Source organism: Pseudorasbora parva, chromosome 10 (genome assembly GCF_024679245.1).
Source record: "Pseudorasbora parva isolate DD20220531a chromosome 10, ASM2467924v1, whole genome shotgun sequence".
NCBI lineage: Eukaryota > Metazoa > Chordata > Actinopteri > Cypriniformes > Gobionidae > Pseudorasbora > Pseudorasbora parva.
The window spans coordinates 1,946,389-1,963,888 of NC_090181.1; the positions used below are offsets into that span (position 1 = coordinate 1,946,389).

General features: G+C 36.4%; 1 protein-coding gene across 1 annotated transcript in view; it reads right to left on the reverse strand.

Annotated features, from left to right (window-relative positions):
• Positions 1 to 9,872: 9,872 nt before the first annotated feature.
• Positions 9,873 to 17,500, reverse strand: part of bmf1 (BCL2 modifying factor 1) — a 40,988-nt gene continuing 33,360 nt past the window's right edge. The window contains exon 4 of the mRNA XM_067454448.1: positions 9,873 to 11,100. Within this exon, the coding sequence (XP_067310549.1) occupies positions 10,984 to 11,100 (117 nt within the window). The 3' untranslated portion in view covers positions 9,873 to 10,983. The remainder of the gene's footprint in view (positions 11,101 to 17,500) is intronic.

The following is a 17,500-nucleotide window of genomic DNA, read 5'->3' on the forward strand; positions in this document are numbered from 1 at the left end:
AGTTCATTACGCTTCTGAACAACGGGACGCCATTAAACAGCCTCAGGGCGCAGAGAGACTGAACTTCACCAAACCAGAGTAACAGAAGCACACAAACACCTTCCCATGAGCGTGCATGACAAACGCAAGATCACACACTGCTGATAAAACTAAAGATAAAACTATTCAAAATCATTTTCTGTGACTGAAATAAAATAAAGTCAAATGTCAATATTAGATGGCAACCAACTGAAGTTTAAGGACTAATATGATAAAGCAAAAACTGAAATCTTAATAAAACGAACTACAGTAATAAAAAACTGAAATGAAATATTAAAATACACAAACACTCATAAAAATGACAAAAGCTTATAACATTGCTATTAATAAATAAATAAAATATGAAAAAAACGGCAAAAGCGCATAAAACTACTGAATTTAAAGTTAAATATAAATGACACACACTCACATTATATATATTATATATATAATGAATATGAAAGACAAAAGCTTAACAAAATAACTGAAATTAAAGCTAAATAGAAATATAAAAACCCCAAAAGAAATACAAAATGGCAAAAACTCATTAAATTCATTAAAGGAGTACTTCAGCGCTGGGAAGATGAATCTGTATTTAAACTGGGTCATTACTGTAGTAGAAATGTGCATTTTTTTTATTTAATGCTTTCTAGACTGAGAAAAGACAGAAAACGTATTTTTGTCTCATGGGGATGAAAAACTACAATTCCCAGAATGCTTCGCTGCCCTGTGAGGCCATTCCCACAGCCACCGCTACTAGATTACTGAATCACTGATCACTTTCCCACCGCGACCGTGATCATCTTCATAAAATCAGTTCAGTTAAAGAACAGACACTACAATTAAAAACTGAACGTGTGTGTTCAATATGTGAGTGAGCCGCTGAGGGAGTCTCACAGCCAAACGCTGCAGCATAGGCGTCGATTACGGGGGGACACGTACCCACCAGATTTCGTCATTTTGTACCCACCACTTTTTTTGTTGTTGTTAAAAACCTTTTTTTTTGTTGAAAGACAGAAAGAAAGAAAGAAAGAAAGAAAGAAAGAAAGAAAGAAAGAAAGAAAGAAAGAAAGAAAGAAAGAAAGAAAGAAAGAAAGAAAGAAAGAAAGAAAAATGTGCGACAGTTGCCGCTGAATTGTTTTCATTATCGTGAGGCGCGGCGCTCCTCCAAACAAGTTCACGGAATGGAAACCCACGACGGAAAGCAAATCGTGTTTTCTTTATTTTACAATAGCACAATGCAAGTAAACACTTTGCAATTTTGAACAATGTATTTCTCTTATTATCTGTATGACCAAAATGACAGGTTTTATTTGTTTCCTCTGCTCGTTCGCGCGGCCGCCTCGCGCTCGCACATATTCCAACACTGAAAACATCGCAGTCAGTTCATTATCAAAATAAAATAGCCAACCTAATATATAAGAAGTTACACAGCTCAGTTTAAATAGTCAGTAATAGCCAACATTTCGTGCCATTCAGAGTGAGCACTGCACCACTGTTGTGTTTCCAAGTAAAGACCTCCGCGGGACGCATTTTATATGTTATACCTTATCTTAACCTTCTCCCGCTCCCGTCCGCATAAAAGTATAAATAGTTTTTCTCTGTACGTCATGACACTATTTCAAGTAATTTAACGTAAAAAATATGGATTTTTGTATACATTTTTATTAATTTACATTAGTAAGCTACAGGACATCGTCTTTCAAAACATGACCTGTGCGAAATAGAGAAAAAAATCAATCCATCATTGTACCCAGCACTTCTGAAAATGCACTTCTGAATGCGTCTCTGTCCCCAGCACATTTCAAACCAAACTGACGCCTATGGCTGCAGGAGTCAGATATATCGACAGTCATGGATGAGATCATGATGAGAGGTAAACGCGACCGTGGCATAGATTCATTCACATGTTCAGTCTGCTGCGTGTTCAGTTCATGCCTTTGAAAGCTTAACTTTCATAGGAATTCGTTTGAGAAGTTGAAAGACTTACTTTGCTCTGCTGGCCGCACCGTTTAAACACCGAGTGCCTGAGGCTGAGGCTGCGAGCTGAGTGCTGTGAGTGCGATCTCCATCCCCACGCGCGAGTTGAAAACATGAGGAAATGGCTCCCTCTGCTGGCTGTAGTCTTTAGCCTCTGGCCAAGAATTCCTCCGATGGTACAAATTGGCGATATTTGCATCATGGGAGGAATTTTTCCAGAAATAAAATGCATAAATCTCTCGTCTCAGGTGGATATAAGAAGGGGGAGCACAATCATTCGAATATACTCCAGGGTTTCTACTGATACAAAGCCATATGCTAATCGCTGAAGTAACCCTTTAAATGAAATTAAGGCTAAATAGAAACATAAAACCCAAAATATAAAAAAGGCAAAAGCTATATACAAAAGCACTAAAAATATTACTGAAACTAAATTAAACCTAAATGGAAATATACAAAATTAAATTAAAGTTGAATAGAAATATTATATATATATACATATATACAGTCTTGTTCAAAATAATAGCAGTACAATGTGACTAACCAGAATAATCAAGGTTTTTCGTATATTTTTTTATTGTTACGTGGCAAACAAGTTACCAGTAGGTTCAGTAGATTCTCAGAAAACAAATGAGACCCAGCATTCATGATATGCACGCTCTTAAGGCTGTGCAATTGGGCAATTAGTTGAATTAGTTGAAAGGGGTGTGTTCAAAAAAATAGCAGTGTGGCATTCAATCACTGAGGTCATCAATTTTGTGAAGAAACAGGTGTGAATCAGGTGGCCCCTATTTAAGGATGAAGCCAACACTTGTTGAACATGCATTTGAAAGCTGAGGAAAATGGGTCGTTCAAGACATTGTTCAGAAGAACAGCGTACTTTGATTAAAAAGTTGATTAGAGAGGGGAAAACCTATAAAGAGGTGCAAAAAAGGATAGGCTGTTCAGCTAAAATGATCTCCAATGCCTTAAAATGGAGAGCAAAACCAGAGAGACGTGGAAGAAAACGGAAGACAACCATCAAAATGGATAGAAGAATAACCAGAATGGCAAAGGCTCAGCCAATGATCACCTCCAGGATGATCAAAGACAGTCTGGAGTTACCTGTAAGTACTGTGACAGTTAGAAGACGTCTGTGTGAAGCTAATCTATTTTCAAGAATCCCCCGCAAAGTCCCTCTGTTAAAAAAAAGGCATGTGCAGAAGAGGTTACAATTTGCCAAAGAACACATCAACTGGCCTAAAGAGAAGTGGAGGAACATTTTGTGGACTGATGAGAGTAAAATTGTTCTTTTTGGGTCCAAGGGCCACAGGCAGTTTGTGAGACGACCCCCAAACTCTGAATTCAAGCCCCAGTACACAGTGAAGACAGTGAAGCATGGAGGTGCAAGCATCATGATATGGGCATGTTTCTCCTACTATGGTGTTGGGCCTATTTATCGCATACCAGGGATCATGGATCAGTTTGCATATGTTAAAATACTTGAAGAGGTCATGTTGCCCTATGCTGAAGAGGACATGCCCTTGAAACGGTTGTTTCAACAAGACAATGACCCAAAACACACTAGTAAACGGGCAAAGTCTTGGTTCCAAACCAACAAAATTAATGTTATGGAGTGGCCAGCCCAATCTCCAGACCTTAATCCAATTGAGAACTTGTGGGGTGATATCAAAAATGCTGTTTCTGAAGCAAAACCAAGAAATGTGAATGAATTGTGGAATGTTGTTAAAGAATCATGGAGTGGAATAACAGCTGAGAGGTGCCACAAGTTGGTTGACTCCATGCCACACAGATGTCAAGCAGTTTTAAAAAACTGTGGTCATACAACTAAATATTAGTTTAGTGATTCACAGGATTGCTAAATCCCAGAAAAAAAAAATGTTTGTACAAAATAGTTTTGAGTTTGTACAGTCAAAGGTAGACACTGCTATTTTTTTGAACACACCCCTTTCAACTAATTGCCCAATTGCACAGCCTTAAGAGCGTGCATATCATGAATGCTGGGTCTCATTTGTTTTCTGAGAATCTACTGAACCTACTGGTAACTTGTTTGCCACGTAGCAATAAAAAATATACTAAAAACCTTGATTATTCTGGTTAGTCACATTGTACTGCTATTATTTTGAACAAGACTGTATATATATATATATATATATATATATATATATATATATATATATATATATATATATATATATATATATATATATATATATATATATATACACACACACACACACACACACACACACACACACACACACACACACACACACACACACACAAACACACACACACAAACACACACACACACACAGTACCAAAAGATAAAGGCAAAAGTTACTATTACTAGTTAAAACGACTAAAATAAAGCTAAATAGAAATAAAAAATAAATAATAATAATAATATGAATAAAATTACATCATCATTAACAAATACTATGCATAAATAATACTAAAACACTGACCTGACAGTTAAATGAAACGAGTAGTGTTAGTAGTTTTAGTTACTTGTGAGAATAATAATGATTCAAAAACGTTCAGACATTAATATGATTTTATTGAAAAAAGTGTACCAATTAAACCAAAAAAACTTCAGAAAAGTATTTTGCAGAGCAAAGCTCTTATGTACAGCATATTGCACTATATAACAAAACCTAGAACTTCCATACTGTATTAAAAACAGAAACAAAACCACCGTGAGGAGTGCAGAGTACAGTCCCAATGTTTACACACATGCTACATCTTCGCTGGGTCTCATTTCTCGGTGAACAGCGAGTGTGTGAGCCTCGAACGAATCAAACATATACATTACTTACAATAAATGGCTTTCTGAATGGGTTTATTTCAATGTAAATCATTAACTGTTGGATATATGAAGGCCCAGGCAGGATATCAACCTGAATGTTTGGTAAAAACTGGAGATGCTGATTCACTGAAGACAAGGAATGTTTTAAGATTAAAAAGCCCTTGATCACAGTAGAAAGTTTCAAAACATCTGCCTTCAAAAAGCCACCAATTTCAGTAAGAAAATCCGTTTGAGAAACCAAAACCAATGAGCCCCAACAATAGCAGACAATATCAACTTACAAAACAACAAAAACGATGGAGTGAGATACAGTTAAAGACACTGTTGGCTTCATTATGGGTTGATTTTAGACTAATACGGGCACCGTTGTGTGTTACCCTCTGAATTAAAAAACAAAGACAAAAAAATTATATTCCTGACTTCTCACGAACTTGAGAAGAGTGACTATAACACTGGGATACGAGCACCCTTGAGATTCAATCAAACACAAAGTACTTTCCAGTGCATTTAAAAAGAGAGAAACAGAGTTAAAGCACTTCACAAGGTTAGTTTCATTAATAGCAAAACTGATTACATCTTAAAAAAAACCTCCAGTTATAATGGGATTCTGATTGAACGCAATGATCTTATTAGGATACTGGAACGATTGAACAAGGTTTTAGACCCTCAGACGCAGAATTCATTTTCATTCATTTAATGAAAACCTCACAAGATGCACAACAAACATGTCCAGGTCATAATTCACCACTAAATCAGAAGAAAACCAGGTATTTTTTTCAGAACTCTCTCTCAAACTGTGCTCAAGCTTCTAAAAGCCATCTGCTTTATTCTCTATACTTTAAGACGACTGTTTGTGTTTGAATATGATTTCAGGCAAATTAAAAACATGCTTCATGTAAATTTAACTTGGCTTTTAGTCAGAATGATTTTGAAACGTTAATGCTAGCTGTCATCGATGTTTGCAGCGCTAAATCTGACTGGAACGCTAACATTAAAATGGCGCTTATTTTCGTCAGCAAATTTGACTGACAAATTTCAAATTAAAATGGCGGTTAATTTAGAAAACGACGACTCGTTATGCTCGCGTTCTGTCCGCTTAATATCAGACAGAGATAAAGTAGTGCGGTAAGGGTAACGTCACCTTTATATGATTGAATTAGAACATATATTTGAAATGATAGCCCATCGAGAGAGAGAGAGAAAGAGAGAGAGAGAGAGAGAGAGAGAGAGAGAGAGAGAGAGAGAGAGAGAGAGAGAGAGAGAGAGAGAGAGAGAGAGAGAGAGAGAGAGAGTACCTGCGTCTGTCCAGCGTCTTTTTACCAATAAAGTTGTGAGTTGAATCAAAAGCGGCGACGTCCACCTCCTTTCTGAGTAATATAATGCAGCGATGCGGTAGCAGAAAAGTTAATATTAATAAAAGTCGCGGGGTTGCGCTAACAAGACGTTTTTGTGAATGTTTCTGCGATCTCTGTGTGCACGCACTTCAATGAAAACAGCGCATTAATATAATGTTAAAACGGTGGTTAAACTGACTGGATCTATCTGTACATTCAACGGTTTTATTGCACAACTTCCAGCCAATCAGAATGGAGTATTTAAGACAGCCCATGGTGTATATATATATATATATATATATATATATATATATATATATATATATATATATATATATATATATATAATATATATATATATATATATATATATATATATATATAAAAAATATATATATATATATATTATAAAAAATATATATATATATATTATAAAAAATATATATATATATTATATAAAATATATATATATATATTATATAAAATATATATATATATATATATATATATTATATAAAATATATATATATATATATATATTATATAAAATATATATATATATATATATATTATATAAAATTTATTTATATTCAAATGTAACTTTTTCTAGTCAATTTAGGAGGTAAAACTACAACCTGGACATGTTAACATGATTTACATAATATAATATAATACAAAATAATCTCTCGGGATTCTTCTGATTTCACCCGTGCTCAGTTCATCTGATGGCACTTTGTTGATTTGAACAAACAGAACAACAGTGACCAGATTTTTGTTGATTAAAATCATCCTAAAGCTCCTTCAGCAACACAACAAACACGAGAAATGCACAACAAAACGTTAGTATCAAAGGATATAAAGAAAGGAATTGCACAGTGAAATGTATACAGTAGCAACGAGCCAACATACAACAAAATAAATAAGAAAAAAATAAATAAGAAGTGGAGGAGTGCACATACTGTAAGTGAATGGCGGCTCGATGAGGCGGATGCGCGCGCGGCTCTGGCTCAGCGTTCACGATCTGCAGGAAACTCACGTTCAACATTCGACATGCACCTCCGCCTCAAAGCGCTCGAGAGAGAACTACATTACCTGTACCCTAATAATGTACCAGCTACCTTCCTGAAAACCAGCACAGACCCACGGAAAACCAGTCATATTCCACCTCAAAATCAGAAGAAACGTCAGATGCCTCCAATAAAGAAGCTGAAGCCTGCTGGCCATTACTTTGCATTGACATTGTTATTATTGTCATGGAAATTTCACTATTTTAAAGTTAAATTTTCATTTAAGTTGATTACAGTTTGTATTGCACTGTACAATCGTTAAAAAAAATCATTTTTTTCTGCTTTAAAGATTTTAAGTTTACTCAACTCAAATATTTAAGTTGATTATTACAACTTCACATTTCAAGCTGACTTAACTTAAAAAATTTAATGTGGCACAAAAACTGACCACAATTTACAGTGTGTATAAAGCACAATAGAAATAAATAGTGTTCTGTATTCAATTCAATACTGTATACTGTATTTCACGGATGAAAATAATCCAGATTTTTAATCATAATTAAATTTCATGTATTGCATTACTCCCCATCTAAAATGGGGGGGGGGGGGGTAAAAAAAGCATAAAAAATTAAAAGGCGATTTGTCAACTTACAGTTGTAATTTTTATTCATATTTTTAATATTTTTAATTTTAATTAAAGTTTTAGCAATTTAGTTGTGTTTTTGTCTTTTTAAATAGTCGTTTAATCATTTTTATTTTATTTTTAGTTATTTTAGTACCTCAAGTTCAACTAGATTAAAATGTGAAACTTTGGCAATTAGCTGAAATAAAATAAGTTTAAGTTTTTTTAGTGCTGTGAAATCAATTAATCACATCTAACATAAACATAATATATATATATATATAATATATATATATATATATATATATATATATATATATATATATAAACAGTTAACTGTAAAAAATGTTGGTTTATTCACCTTAAAGTAAGTTTTTGCACAGCATTAATATTTTAAGTTTATCCAACTTCAAATGTGAAGTTGTGTACTAAGTAACTACTTGGATATTTGAGTTGACAACTTAAAATTGAAAGGTAGCACAAACACTTTTTTTAAGCTGAAACATTTCTTTTGAATTTTGGGGTAAAAATATGAGCTGACTGACACTGGATTTCAATATTTGACACGGTTCTGATAAATGACGAGGACTTACATCTGTATTTTCTTCAAAAAGTAAAACAAACAAAAAAAGTGTATGCTTTCCTTCATTTAACAATTCTGCCAACCTCTCCGATTTTAAACGAATGAACTGCATGTTGGCGGGAAACCGGAAAAAGTTTCACGAAATATGTCACTCCTTCAAGAAGAACAAAAATAAAAAAAACACAGGACAGACAAATCAGGTGGAAAAACATAGCATTGAATGCATCAGTGTCTTCAAACATAATAATTACAGTCTTCAGAAGAAGTTCTTCCTCACGTCTTTTACAAATAAAGTAGTGGTCTTATTATTTATTTTTTTTAAAGAAAGAAATGTACACCACCAAAACTGTACAGATCACCTGACAGGTATAAAAGTAGAAATAAAACAGGAAAATCGAAAAGCGGCAAGTGTCCTGAGAGGAGAAATAATGCAGTCGCTTCACAGATTTACACAGTATTGCTCGCAGGCCATGAAACTGATGGCCAGGATGAAGAGAACCACAGTTTAAGATGAATATATAAAATAAAATGACATATGAAAAGAGCCGACGACTACAATAAGGCTGAGGCTGATATGTTTGTTTGCTGTATGTTAGTGTAAACACAGTCTAGGTCGTTCTGGTCATGTCGTAGGCACAGAAATGATCTTCAATATGTGAAAACAGGTTTGTATTTGTTGGCCATCCTAAACTGAGTGGATTGAAGTACCTGAGTGAGTCTGAGACGTGAAGGCAACGATTATACAATAAGGTCCCATTAGCAATGAGCAATACATTAGTTGCACTTAGGCAATAATAATCACTAGTTAGTTAATCTTAAAAATAATAAAACAGACTAACGCTGTTAACAAATGAAAACTTATTGTAAAGTGTTACCGTTTATTCTAATATTCTCCAAAATTTGGTGAAGGCCTGATAAAACCGTATTGGTAAAACTTCACAAGGTCTCATATGTTAACATTAGTTAATACATGAACTAAAAATTAACTGTAAATACAATTTTGTTTATGCAACTTAAAGTGTTTGCACTGCCTTAAAATTTAAGTCAACTTGAAATGCTAAGTCTTGTATTTGAGTTGACAACTTAAAATTTTAAGGTTGCACAAACATTTTGAAACATTTTTGTACAGTTGTTTGTTCAACTTAACTTAAACTATTAAGGTCGCACAATTACTTTTTCCAAGTTGAACAAACAACTGTAAAAAATTATTTAACGTAAAAATTAAGTGCTTGTGCTACCTTAAATTTTAAGTCAACTCAAATATACAAGTTGTCACTTAGTATAACTTCACACTTCAAGTTGACTTAACTTAAAATGTAAGGTTGCACACTTTTTTAAGTTAAGTCAACTTGAAATGTGAAGTTCTACTAAGCGACAACCTGGTTGTTATTTGAGTTGACAACTTAAAAATTTAAGGTAGCACAAACACTTACTTTTTAAGTTGAAACATTGTTTTTGTACAGTTGTTTGTTTAACTTAAGTCTGCTGCATTAAAATTTTAGGTTAAGTCAACATTTGAGCTGCTTTGCTTACAATATTTAAGGTAGCACAATTACTTTAAGTTGAACAAACAACTGTACACAAAAAATGTTCAACTTAAAAAGTAAGTGTTTGTGCTACTTTAATTTTTTTACTTTAGTCAACTTAAAAGCGAGTTGATTAAACCTACAATTTTAAGGCAGCACAAACTTACTTTTTTAGATTGAAACAACTTCTTTTTTTTACAGTGTAACAGCATTTATTACCCTTTGATATTGCTCATATTAGTTCACAGTGCATTAACTAATGTTATCTTGTGATCTGAAGCAAATGTTGAGATTATTAAAAGTATTGTTCTTTGTTACTTCATGTTAACTACTACAAATGAACCCTTATTGTAAAGTGTTATCACAATATTCCTGAACAGTTTCCCTCCCGAATTCATACGTAGATGATAAAACATGATATTTTCTCAATCAGTATTACTGGATTGTAATGTTCGATGCTGTTGATTGTTGACTAGCTGGATGAAATGAAATCGATTAAAATGAAAAGACAATAACAGCAGTACATCATTGACTTCATCAAACCCTCTTAACAAACACAAGGACGTCTTAATCATATTCCTAAGTATTTAAAAACAGAAAGAACTATAAAAAATTCAACAATGTCATGGAAAAGTAAATGGAACACCAAAAAAAACAAGAAAATCGAGGTGCAAAAAGCTTTGCTCTGAGGAACGGCCTCTTTGGAGATCTGTAAGTGACGTCCTGGGAGATTTCTGAATGAAAAGCCCCATCCACCGTCCTCCGTATATACCTTTATCCGTGGCGTGGGACGGTAAGGCGTTCCCAAGACTCGTGGAGGTCAATCAAATACACGTACGGAAGTGCAAAGAAACTTAAACACGGACAGCATACTGTTCAAAATACCTCAACATGTCTATGAAAATATTCCTGTTAGAATCTCAAGAACATCATGGCATCTTCGTAGGGGAAAAAGAGGTTACCATACAAAAAACGTCCCCGTCCTGCGGAGGCGTCTTCTTTTCAGTCTTCGTTTTTCCCCCTCAAAACCCGTGTAAGAAATCAGACAGTGCCGTTAAACATCCCGCTCCGAGATTTGGACACGGATGGCAGTTAGTTTGTGTTTCACCTGCGATCTGCCCTCGCGTCCTGAGCCTCGGCGTCTCTCCCGAACATGAGCGTGTAAAATGTCGCCGCCACGCGCCTCCACAAGGGCTCCTGGTTCCTTTGGTTTCTGTGATGCTGCCAAACACAAATAAAACAAAATAAATAAATCACACACGTCATGAAGCAGAACGGCAGTAATGAGAAGCAACAAAATCCATTCCAATTCTGGAATCAGACACTTAGTTCACACTTGCCATGTTTGGTTGGATTAAAACGAACCCTGGTGCGGTTGCTCGTTTAGTGCGGTTCATTTGAACACATGTGAACGCTGCCATCCGAACCCTGGAGCGCACCAAACAAGCGGACCGAGACCGCTAAAAAGATGGGTCTCGGTCCACTTCCAAACGAACTCTGGTGCGGTTCGACTGATATATGAACGCAACACGGACCAAAGACATTAAACGGACCAAAAACAGGACGTGATGTCACAAGATGCGACGCATAGTCAGCTGATTTGACAACGCGGAAAGATCGGTGTATCCAAAATGAGTAACGTTAACGTTAGAGGGCAAACGTAGAGCAACGAGGAAGAGCCTCATCAATATTTGGTCCGACCAGCATGTTTCGAAAATGCTAGAAAAAACACACAAAAAGCAAACCTGGTTCTTCTCATCAAAGGACCTGTGACGGAACGGCCATCTCTTTTCTGCACAACGGAGGAAATCCTGTAGCTGTTTTGAACACTTTAGGAGCTCTTCATGAGTTCTCAGCTGGTAAATAATAATGCCATATGTACACGCATTAAATGATGGCGTTTAATCCGGCACACAGCGTTGTTCTGAATGTTCAGTAAGCAGCTCCGACGTCATATAAGCCGACCAATCAGGTTGTGACCGTCTCCCTTTGCCTTTGGTTCGGTAACTTTAGGTTCGCTGTTAAAAATGCCAGTGTGAACGCTAAGCGGACCAGGACTATATGTTTTGTTTTTGTTTTTTGGTCCGGACCAAACGAACCAAACTAACCGAACTACAAGTGTGAACGCACCCTAAAAGGCAGTGTTGCCACAGTTACTTTGAAAAAGTAATCTGATTACTGATTACTCCTTTAAAAAGTAACTTAGTTACTTTACAGATTACTTGATTTTAAAAGTAAGATTACAAGTTACTTTATTAGTTACATTCAGCTGTTGTCGACAACACCCCCACCGCCTTAACCCCTACCGTTTTTGCCAACACTCACTTTATTGGAAGTGGATTTTTAACAGTAACGTCAGCAATGTATCTCCTGACATTTAAAGTTAAAATTAAAAAATATTTCCTGAAAAAATACTCTCCCCGAGACACAAGAAGAATATTTTTTTAATTTTTTACTAAGGAAAATGACTAAAATAGTAACTCACAGTGACTTGGATAAATTACTTTAATCTGATTACTGGTCTGGAAATAGTAACGCGTTAGATTACAGTAATGAGGAACACTGGGAATCAACAAAATCGATTCCAATTCTGGAATCAGACACTTAAAGGGAACCTATTATGCTGCTTTTTACAAGATGTAATATAAATCTCAGGTGTCTTGAATGTGTATAATTATATCAAAATATTCTCGTAAACACCATCGGTTATGCCTTAAGTGAATGTAAACAGTTGAGAAAGAAAGTACTGTGTATCAGTATATTGGATCTGTGCATTCGTCTTAAAGTGACAGCAGCCTAATATTTCTCAGTGTCATTAATGTGAATCAATTTTAAATAACACACACACACACACGCACGCACAGACACACAAACACACGCGCACACGCACGCACGCACACACGCCCACACGTACAGACACACAGACACCCGCACACGCGCACGCACACAGGCACAGACACACAGACACACACAGACACGCACTCTTTACAACAGATTTATAATGCATTTAAAATTAATTTTGTTCAGAAATTATTTGAACCCTATTGCTGTACGAGACAGTCCTTTGAAATATCAATATCCAAAAAATATCTAAATATCTTGTGACATTGACATAATTTGGGTAAACAGCTGAGCGTGAGGAGGACGCTGTGATGTAATAGGTGTGTAAACACAGTAAAACCCAGACTTGAGGAAACACTGCCAATATTTCCACAACAAACGCTGTCTGCTTCTGATACAAGAACGAAAGCCGTCACCTTCACATACACTCTAAAAAATGCTGGGTTAAAAACAACTCAAATTGGGTTGAAAATGGACAAACCCAGAAATTGGGTTGTTTGAACCCAGTGAATAGACTCATTCAAACAACCCAACTTGAGTTGTTTTTAACCCAGCATTCTTTAGAGTGTACAGGAGATCAGACACAACATTACAGCGAACGCATGCTCACACAGTCCTACAGTCCAAGAGCAACACTATAAATCACAATAAAATGGAGCTGTGGTGAATAAATATGCCAATGGCTTGTCATTTCATCAGGAACTGTAACGTATTTTTGCAGGCAGGTGTAATATGCGAGAAGGTGAGTCTGACAGAAACTGATGTCACATTTCTCATGATGTAATAAAGATGATTGATGGGCGACTCTCACGCTCTCGCGTCGATCTTTCTGGCACTGAGGAGAATTGGATTTGGGAAGATTAAGCGGATACTACTACCACTGTCATTGAGGGAGGGAAGATAAGATAATTTCACTAAATAGGATTACAGTGCTCTTGAGGCAGGGTGGAGACACACACACACACACATACACACACACACACATCTGTATTTCGCTGGCTCAGCTCTCTAGAGAAAGACAAAACCCAGTCCAGCACTGATAACACATCTGTTGCTTTCACAGACAAGCCATAAAGTACGAGCTGAAGTCTTCCCTGTAACTCACGCCTCTAAAGCGGTCAGACGCATTACAAATAACAACACTCACATGCACTTTCAGAGCTGTAAAACACACACTACCCATCAAGGAAACCGAAATGGTATGCAATGCAACTCCAATTACTTTAAAATGAAATGCTTTTAAATATGAAAGAGTATGTGATGGCAAATCTTAGCGAGCGAGTCATTGAATCGTTCAGTAAAATGATTCGTTCAAAGCGGCTGATTCATTCAGGGATAAAGCATGTGGCAGTCTTTATGAGTGAGTCGTTGAATCATTCACTAGACCGATTTGTTCAAAAAAACGTATTCATTTAGTAGTAAAACATCACTGTCATGCAATGGCTCTTCTGTGGATGTGTTTGGGACTATTTGTTGGCAAAATCGAGCAAAATCAGTAGTGTGTCTATAATGTAAGTCACGTACAATTGGGCTTGATCATCTGCATATTTAGAATCGGACATTTGCTTGGATGCTGATTGGCCAATCACAACGCATTGGGTCAGCTGGCCAAACACGAATATCAATCAATCAACTTTATTTATATCGCGCTTTTACAATGCCGATTTTACAACGCTTTTACAATATTGCAACAAAATATGATTTGGCTAGTTTGATTTGGATAGTTTATAGAATTAAATATGACCTAATTAATTAATTTTATTTGTATATTTAGTTGAATAACTTGGATCATAATTTCAAAGGTGATAGCCTTTGGTATTTTAAATACCATAAAATAACTTTTCATCACTTGGAATTAAATAAACTTTGACTGAAATTAGGGGTGGGCGATATCTCGATATTTAAAATATATCGAGATATTTTTTCAGCTCGATATGGATTTGGACATATCGTATATCTCGATATATTGTTTATATTTAATTCTGATTCGGCCACTTTGTTTGTTTGCCTTCTCTGTGTTGTGCTCGCGGAGCCTCGCGCGCCTCCCGCCTCTTGCTTTGTTCCCCCTCCCCTCGCGTGTTGTCTCATTGAACACGGCTGCTTCCACAACCAGGTGAGGATTAGTTATCATGTTGACAAGCGCGCACGTTGTTCAGGACTCAGTTTAGAGACCATGTTTTCCTTCTAACACAACTGCTTGCTAAAATTCATAAAGAAATATTAATGTTCATCATAGTTCAAAGCGCACGTTTCACCCACAGTCAGGTGATTGACACTACTGGTGCGAGACGCGGTCGCAATCATGCCAGTTTATGATCTGTGTCTAACTGATCGCATAGTTTTCGGTTAAAATGTCAAAATGGTTGCATATCGTTTGAAAACATTTAAAAAGTATTGCAATATCATTACTATTATTATTTTGTCAGCTTTATCACGGGATTATGATGAATAGGTCTATTCACGTTTTAACCAAGAGTGAAAAACGCGACATCCCAAGTGTCCTGAGACACGCGATGCCCTTCTGTCAGTTGTACTGTATCATATTATCATATAGCCTACCTTCTGACATTCATATTTCGTTCTGTAACTGGAAAAGAAGTGAATTCAGCTCATGTGTAGCCTACATGATCTGCATGATGAGTTTGAATTTTGTCAAACTCATGACAAACATCACTGTTTGAATTTTGATACAAATTTAACAGGAAATGGTGTTATGACAAAATCAGTTTATTAATATCTCAGTCATGCCCCCATCTTTCTGCAAAATGCTTACTGTTTACTTTAACTGTAAAAAAGGGAGTCTTTGATTCATCTTTTGAAAGCATGAAATAAATGAAAAGAAGGCAATATTATTTATTTTCTTTTACAGTTAAATTATTATTATTTATGTAATCAGGGAGTTTTTTTTTTTAAATGTCGCAAAAACAATTGACTACCTCTTTGTACTTCAATTTTTAAAAAAAAGTTTTTTTGGTATTTGGCTTTTTTTTTTTTTTGCTGTAGTTTTTAGGGGGTTATTTTTCCTGTAAAGATATCGAGATATATATCGTATATCGAGATATATTTTTTGCTCCATATCGCCCAGCCCTAACTGAAATAATATATATTAAACAGCACTAGGTAACTTTTCAACCTTCATAATATATTTTTTAAGACTCTTGTGATGATACATCGACTTACAATAGGTTGAATGACACGTCTGCCATAGCCTGATGGGGTCTGTATCGTTTTTAATCCTACTTTTAAACTTCGGGTTTCGGGTAGTAACCCGAGAACAAAAAGAACTACAAAATTCGACTGCTTTACGGCATATACGTCACTTCCACCAACACACACACTCCCTTACATTCGGACGTGCGAGCCCAACTGTGTTCGTCGGATAATATAGTCATGTCCGAAGCAGCAGAGACAAATAAGAAAGAAAAGGTTTTGTTGGAGGAAAGCAATAAGAGGAAACGAGAAAGTGCTGTGATTAAAGGCAGGACGAGGATCAACATGTGACCAGCGTTTGCTCGTCGGCGTGAGCTGAAGGAGGCGTGCCCGACCGATGCTGTCCTGCTTGTTACGGTGATTACCGACCACTCAAACACTGAACTGAAGGATCATATAGATTCTGGAAAACGCTAACCAATAGACTACTATAATGACGCTGGCTTGTAAACGTGAGCATCACGATTATTTGCTGTTTGAAAAAAAATAAAACCCATGAAATGATATTCATATGACATGCTGAAGCATCTGCCACTGACTGTACCTGATGAAGACATTTCACACGCGCCGCCAGAAGAACACCTGCATGTGAACTCCTCCTGCAGTGTTCAGGGGAACTGTTAGTGCTGCACCGACCCGCGGGACGCTTTTATGAAGTCATTTGGCCCGCACCGCACCACTGTATATATTTTTACAACCCGCCACGCACCCGCGACCATTAAATAGACATACGGGGTCAGCGGGTTATGAGACGAGCCACGCATCACTAGCTCAGGGCTATCAGGGCTGTCATGTCAGCAAATGCACGCGCGATGGCGTCCCCTGATGTAGAATGACAGAGCTTACGACAGTAGCTGAGGACATTATTTTTTCCCAACTGTAGGGGGACCCCGAGAGCAAAAGTTACCCAGTGCTGCTTTAAACCAAGGCAATAATTTTCTAAAATATGTACTACAATAACGAACTAAAACCATATAAGCATATTTTTCATTTTTACTGATCCAGATGTTTATACACTGAGAGAACCGGTGTAGGATTTACTTTTCAATGCTAGTAAATTTCACAGATAATGAAGTGCCACTGAATCAAGCGTGAACTTGTGAAGAAAGAAAGAATAGAATAGCCTTTCCGTGTACGATATACTCCAGTTTCAGAAAGAAGTCAGGAATATAATGATCTCTCTGTGGCACATTGCAGCCCATTGCATAAGCCCGAGAAGACCAATTTACAATCCGGCGAAGAACCAGAAACCGCCGTAAGGTCGTCGGGAGCTTCACACACTTACTCTCGTTTCCAAAAGTGTAGCTCAAGGATATTCAGGCAGAGACGAATAACAACATCTTGACCTTAAAACTAACAAGACAAACCCAGCCGGTTTTATGACTAACCATTAGCACTCAATAAACTCCCCTAATCTAATCATATTTAGCTTTCTAGGGCAAGCATGATCATTACTAATGCTCATTTTAGGGTTCGCTCCAAATCAAATCACCAATATTTCTGAACACAACAGGATATCCAAAACAGAGCTGTGTGTTTGGTGTGAAGGCTTGCGTGCGTGTGGCTCTCA